The following is a 7,229-nucleotide window of genomic DNA, read 5'->3' on the forward strand; positions in this document are numbered from 1 at the left end:
GTACCTGGAGAAAACCCAGTAAAACATTCAAACTCTACATTGGATAAATAGTAGTCTGTCGGCATCCACTGCTAATATTTTATTTGGATATGTTTTTTATTTACATTTTATATAATACTAACTTCAACTTTATAATACTAAATGATGGGCCAGAAATCGTATGTCTTTCTTATGACAAATGTCTTATTATTTTCTATTATATTTGTATTATTTACTTTCTGTCATACATTCCTTGTAAGCCTTCAGATAGCCACGGTCATAAATGACGTCGAGCAGTAGGTGGCAGCAATGTATGTACATTACAAAGTTGCTGGCACCTGCCAGAAAAATCAAGAAGACATGACAGTCTAGCATGTTTATTTTCACAGCATCTTTGAACCACCTGTCATTGCATTACAATGTGTTTCAGCGTGTGCCAAGTTGAAATCATCCAGCAGTTTTTGACACCCAGAGCTGCTGTGAACAGTAACGCATCAGTTATTCTACTACTGCCAATTCCGGAATGATGGCTGGCTCTGGCTATAGTACTTTTTCTTAACTGATATAGGGATGTTTTCTTGAGCATTTTAGACATCTCATATGGAGCGTCAGTAGTAACGTGTACATAAATGGGAAATCTCTGAATGCTGCCGGATGCAAGCTTTCACAGGTTATCAGATGAAGGCTTGTTTTTCAATACACTGAAAAAATGATACTTTAGCCTTTAAAAATGATCTCATTTGTTACAGCTAAATGTATTAGTTTGGCAGAGATTATATTTATGATTTAGTTCAAACCTTATTTTTTGGTTTGATCCCAAAAGAAAGTTTTAATTTTGTCTTTGTCAAAAATTTACATGAACACTGAGGAAAACTACATTTTATTATGAGACGTAGACTATTTTGACTATTGGTTCTTCCATTCCTTTTTTCCTTCAAATTTCTTTCTTCCTTTCCTCCCCTCTTACCGACAGTCTTGTCCTTCCTTTCATTTTTCAGTGTGCATTTGTACAGTATGTCAAGAAGAAAAAAACGCTATTACAATGTATAAAGCCTCGATAGTGCTAATAATCTTCAATTTTTAAAACATTATTGTTTTGCTGTGACACTTATTTGTCTGCCATACGTAGCTAATGTATCGTTAACAATTAGTGATATCTGGTGTGTACATTGTGGTTATATTACAGTCATGCATTTCAAGTTCAACTTGTAATTGGCAGTGGTATAAAACTGTGTCTCAATTGTCCAACATATAAAGCTTTATCTGGAAAATATTATATTTTGTGAATGCTGTCTTTTTAGGGCCCTCCTGGTCCACCTGGTGAAGAGGGTCCACAAGGGAATGATGGACCCAAGGTAAAGGGGAGAAAATAATTTTCAATGGAATGCACCATCATTCCAGACTGTGTCATGTATTACAGCTCAGTACTTTGTATTTATTTATTTATTTTCCAGACACATTAAGAAAGTTTTCTTTCAATTGTAATCAAAGAAGATAGTTCAAGGTTAATGCTAACACATTCTGAATATTACCCCAATGCATTGAGTAAATCATCCACTCATTGCCAGAGCCTGGCTTTGAAAAAAATAAGGAGTCCTATAAACTAGATGATGAACTGCACATAATACAGCCAACCTGTTTATTCTTCATTTGAAAAAACTATTTTCTTTTCAGCTCATTTGACTTTGCTCTTGGCTACATTTCAGGGTGAGTCTGGTGAGTGGGGTCCAGGAGGGGAGCCAGGGGACAAAGGGATAGAAGGAGCCCCTGGATCTGCAGGGCCACCTGGACAACCTGGGAAACAGGGCTTCCGTGTACGTATAGTTACAGTTTTTCACCATAGTTGGTAGATACACCAAAAACTGTATCCCTAAGGGAATAAATGCTAATCTAATCTAAAATCTTGTCGATTTATTGACTTAGTGTATGGATTTTTTCCCCCCTCTCACACTTTTAATAACCTTTCATTCTAGCTACCAAATTGACATTTCTCAGTTCAAGCCAAATAATGCCACTGTGCCCCAGCAGAGGTCACCCTCACTACATTTAGGCTTATACTATTCAGTCATTCATTCATTCAGCTTCCGTACCGCTTATCCTCACTAGGGGGGCAATAAATTGCAGCGCTTAATACATACTACATTACAATACCTGTACCTAAAATGTGCCTTTGCAAAGTTAATAATGTTTAGTTTTGATAGATACTATCAAAGAGGTATTAGTTTGAAAATATTTTCATTCTTGTGGATGTAGTTTGCAGTAGTGTTGAACTGCACTGCATCATAATGAAAACAGTCTAATATTTTGATTACCTCAATTGGTTACGTGTTGGGGTAAAACTCATTATATTCTCGCATTATATTCAGGTGTATTGTTCCAGTGGAATTGCCCAAATTATAAGATTTACTGGGCAAGAGAGTGGTCTCGTGGTTAGCTGGTCTGTCTCACAATCGTGAGAAGTTGCCTGATCTCCCTGTGCTTGCATGGCTTTTCTCTGGGTACACCTGCTTCCTGCCACATTCATAAAACATGCAAGTTAGGTTCATTGAAGACTCCAAATTGTCTGTAGATGTGAATGATTGTTGGTCTACATTTGCCCTGAAATTGGCTGGCAGCCAGTCCAAGTATGGAAAGTAGATAGCTTGATGGGATGTCCTTTGGCAAAACTAATATGTATAATTGAACGAGTCTCTCACAATTGGTATCAAATGAGCCCTATCAGGGCCTCTTTGTCTATCTAAAATGATCAACAAAGCAACTGAAAAGAAACACACAGTAACACAAAATCTTCATCCTGATGATATATGACACCATTTGGTCACACAGCTGAGGTAAGCATTTACTGGGATAGGGACCGAGCCCTGTCACAAATGTAGACAACCCATGAATAATTGACACCTGCGCAAAAAAGGTTTGTAATTGTCTAAGGAAGCTACAAGGTGGTAGCAAAGCACACTTGTCTCAATGAAGCTCCTTAGTTCACTTTAACATAGTTCGTTGGCTCCAAGATACCACAACATAAAGACAAAGTAGTACTTTTAATGCTTTTCTGAGCACAAAGACAGCAAATGTAACTTTTCAGCTAATAAGAGAGCATAGGTTCCTCCAAAAAACCTGCGATTATGTGAATTTAGGAATGCCAAACCGCAAATATGCGAAGGTTCACTGTACTCATTAGTGTTTGTATCATCAATAACATTGATTTATGTGTCTTTTTTTATGTTCCATTACAGGGGCCAGAAGGAAAACCAGGGTCACCAGGAAACAGGGGACGCAGTGGAAAGAAGGTCAAAAGGACTCTGCATCTTTTTGCACAATTGTTTTTTGTCAATGTCTTTATGTCCCCAAAGTGTTCTGTAAATTGACTGTTTGTTGTACTAGAGCGGCTCCAACTACCGGAGACAAATTCCTTGTGTGTTTTGGACATACTTGGCAAATAAAGATGATTCTGATTCTGATTCTGATTCTGAAAATATAGAACAAATTAATAACAATCACCATTTTTTGTGTGCCTAACATGTCCTTTTAGGTCAAATGTGATGCTAAAAAAACTTTGTCTCTACCAAGGGTGAGAGAGGTCCCTCTGGTCTTGTTGGTGAACCTGGAGACCGTGGAGACATTGGCCCCCCAGGCGAGGCGGCGCCAAAAGGTGCCAGAGGAACTCGAGGGCCTCCTGTTAGTTCCCACTTCTCTTCATTTTACATGATTTTGAGTAGTCAGAAAAGTGAATGTGTGATTGACTCCTGTAAATTGTACTTGGTGCACAAATTATTCGCCATGTCCCCTGATTGTTGAAACTATAAAAGTTCACCATGGGGAAGTGGATTAGCTAAGTGTTTATAATCCTAATATTATTAGTATAAACAAAAAGTAGACTATTGCACTCGATTTAGCAAGTAGTTCAGGATATAATGTACTTAACTTGATAAAATACACTATTGGAATTAAAATTAGGATTAGAATTATGATCTTTATTGTCATTGGACAGTTTACAATGAAACTGCTTATTCAAATTTACATACAGTAGGTATGCTTACTTTTTTTTTTTTTTTTTTTTACTTATTTATCTCACTTAAACAAGTAAAGCATTTTCAATAAATTGTCTCCTGATTGCCAGTATAATAAAATAAGAGGAAATTCCAGGTTAAAGGAATCCATTCTTGAGAATCAATTTCTTGACAAAAACAACTTTTTTGTCCAAACCCATATTGAACATGTTGTGATAGTTGTGGAGAAAAGATTTATCTGCCCATCGTAAAGCCGCAGCATGTGCGTGTTTTTGAAGCCAGGGTTATATTTAGCTTCACCGCAGTACAAAAAGACCACTATCTCTGAGCTATAATTTATTTTTGTGCATTTTTTAATTTTTTTTTTAAAGGGTCGGCCTGGGATCATGGGTATGGAGGGGCAACCGGGATTGGCAGGATACACAGTGAGTTGCTCTACTTTTGGTTTTATAAGAACATATTTGCACAATGTGCAAAATGACATGCATAAACATTTACATAAATTTCACATTGATGATACTGATGATTTGTGGATACTGATGATTTAAAATTGTGGATACTGATGATTTAAAAATGTGTGAAGCTGAGTAAAATGTAGTCAGTATTGTGGCTACGACTTATTGTACCCACCCACCCCCCCACCCTTCCTTGTTTTATAAGCAGGATTTATTTTTTTTTTTTTTAATAACTTGATCTAACCTGATTTTCACCAGCATGGTGGAGGTTGTCCTGGTTTGTCTCCGTAATTGCAGACACTGGATTTCTAAGTCTGATGGCTTCCTCACCGCTCTTGTAATGGATTGATCTGATTATCATTTACCTAAAGTCAAGTTTATTTGTGTAGCCCTAAGTTAAAAAAAAAAAAAAAAGACTCATCAATATGAATGTGTGTATGTATAGGATATTATATATTTATATATATATATATTTATATATATACAGATATATATATATATTTATATTTTCCCTCAACTGCTGAGTGATGCCTGTGAATAAAACTCCAAAATGATCAATACTCAAGTGTGAAGTTTTTTTAATTTTTATTTTACAATGTACTTAATTTGGTAACTGAACATTACGAAGCAGGTGTTTAGATTAAACAATTATGATACATATTGTGATTAATTTTCTGTGTCGGTTTAGGGTCATCCTGGCAAGCAGGGGCCCATTGGACCCCCAGGGCCTAAAGGTGAAAAGGTAACATGGCCTGAACACCTTTCAATTTTCTAATTCTAAGATTTAGACAGAATGATTCAGTCCTCCGTCAAGCTCATGAGTCCAGTAGTAAAGATTTAAGTTTGTTTATTCTATTTCAGGGTTATCCAGGTGAGGACAACAAGACCCCAGGACCACCAGGGCCCTTAGGTGAACCAGTAGGTCTTGCTTTGCTTTCAAAATAATTTCTGATCCCTTAAACCCTGCATCCCATTTAAACATGTACATGTTTACCTCAAAGATGCAAAATAATCAATTGCAACCCTGAAATAAAAACAATGTTATGGTAGTCAAAGTAAGACTTTTTGCCATGGAAGAAACTTTTTCTGAGACATATACTTATTGGACAAAAGACCAGGCATGTCGAAATGTTATAAATTAGAAAAATACAATGATGCAAGGAGAACGTTCACATTCCTGACTTTTAATTTATTAAACGTGTTAAAACCAATCACTGTCGGTAAAGATATGCTAAGAAGGTATACATTGTTAGTACTGTATACTATGTGTATGAGTATATATTCATTAAAAACAACTGTATCACAGCTTTCTGTTAAAGTTCATGATACTTTTTTTTAAGATGACAATCTTTAAAGGACTGTTTACATCATTTGGTTCATTAATGTGATGTTTCACAAATTGGACCTTGACATATAGCAGAAAGTGGAGCAAATTCCCGCACTTCTTGCTGAAAGTAAATTATCTTTATCAATGGAAGCATTATGAATCGAAATATTATTTTTGTTGAAATAGTTTATTTTCATCTTTACACATGTAGCGAAGCTATATACTGTATAAAAGGAATTGATTGTGCTTATTAGTAATATTTGTAAAAGTTGTTAAGAGAATTGCCCTGTAAAAAGTTTAACACAGACTGTGTCAAATGTTTGTTCTAGTACAAGCTGCAGGCCTCTAAAAGGCAGGCAGCGGGTTGCAAATGGCCTTTAGTCATAGATCACTTATTTATGGCCATTAGTCATAGATCACTTATTTGTACAGTATGTGTTGAAATGATCCTTACATTATTTTAAGCTTTATTAGTTCATTCATCAGTTTGAGACTTATTCTGAGTACATTTGTTTCTAAATAGGGGACACCAGGGAGAGCGGGGAGATCGTGGAGAGCCAGGAGATGAAGGATATCAGGTAGAAAAAAAGACAGCGTTGACATAAATGTTAGACAAAACTTGTAAATGTGATAAAATGTGACACCTCACTGGATTACCAAATTCCCAGAGATCCAGAATGGGACGGTCATGTACAGGAATCTTTGCATTTGATTACACCTCCGAAATTAGCCCTTTTTAAGGCCACCTACTGTATACCAAGCCTTTCTCTCATAATCAGTAAGTAGCCATGACAAGGCACCACAAACCCAAAAAAACCTACGCAATATTCTTGTTATTTTATTTTATTTTTTTTTGTCCTGTTCGGCTGTTAGGTCAAGGAGAATGAAGGATCTGTATCCCTTTTATGCCGGAACAGTGTTACCGTGTCACACTCGCGTTTTTAAGCTGCCGCTGTGGTTTCTTAGTATTAAAATCGAGTCAGATGTTGGGACCAATACGAATGTACCTCCATCGTATCTCTGTATGTTGTCAAAAGCGACCCCACAAGACTACAAAAGGTGAAGAGGGCAATGTTAGGCTTAAGCCAACCCACACCTCTGAGAAAAGGCTCAATAAATGTCTCTTACAAGGCAAGGACCCATATTTGGTACATTATAATTTAATTGAACTCTGATAGGTACTTAAACTTGTGATCTCTTTCAGCCAATCAGGAAAGAAAGGTAATTATAATCATGAAAATGTATACTTAAATTCAATTAAAAAGGTACTTTGTCTATTTACTGTTAATGTATATCATTATTATAAATATCGTGAGAATGATTAATGACTTTAGATTCAAATTTAAAGTATATCAATAAATGGCACAGTGATGCACGACTCAGAGCCATAAATTATAAATTAAATTATTTTTACTCCTGGCACAATGCAGCATAACGCACAATGTATTTGTCATCGCTACT

The 7,229-nt window shown here is 36.1% G+C and overlaps 1 protein-coding gene across 1 annotated transcript in view; it reads left to right on the plus strand.

Moving 5' to 3' along the window:
- Window positions 1-6,336, plus strand: part of LOC133406508 (collagen alpha-1(XXIV) chain) — a 117,350-nt gene extending 111,014 nt beyond the window's left edge. Inside the window, exons 36-43 of the mRNA XM_061684169.1 lie at window positions 1,281-1,334; window positions 1,686-1,793; window positions 3,213-3,266; window positions 3,547-3,654; window positions 4,358-4,411; window positions 5,130-5,183; window positions 5,303-5,359; window positions 6,292-6,336. Of these exons, the coding sequence (XP_061540153.1) occupies window positions 1,281-1,334; window positions 1,686-1,793; window positions 3,213-3,266; window positions 3,547-3,654; window positions 4,358-4,411; window positions 5,130-5,183; window positions 5,303-5,359; window positions 6,292-6,336 (534 nt within the window). The remainder of the gene's footprint in view (window positions 1-1,280; window positions 1,335-1,685; window positions 1,794-3,212; window positions 3,267-3,546; window positions 3,655-4,357; window positions 4,412-5,129; window positions 5,184-5,302; window positions 5,360-6,291) is intronic.
- Window positions 6,337-7,229: the final 893 nt, after the last annotated feature.

The sequence above is a fragment of the Phycodurus eques genome, chromosome 8 (genome assembly GCF_024500275.1).
Source record: "Phycodurus eques isolate BA_2022a chromosome 8, UOR_Pequ_1.1, whole genome shotgun sequence".
Lineage (NCBI taxonomy): Eukaryota > Metazoa > Chordata > Actinopteri > Syngnathiformes > Syngnathidae > Phycodurus > Phycodurus eques.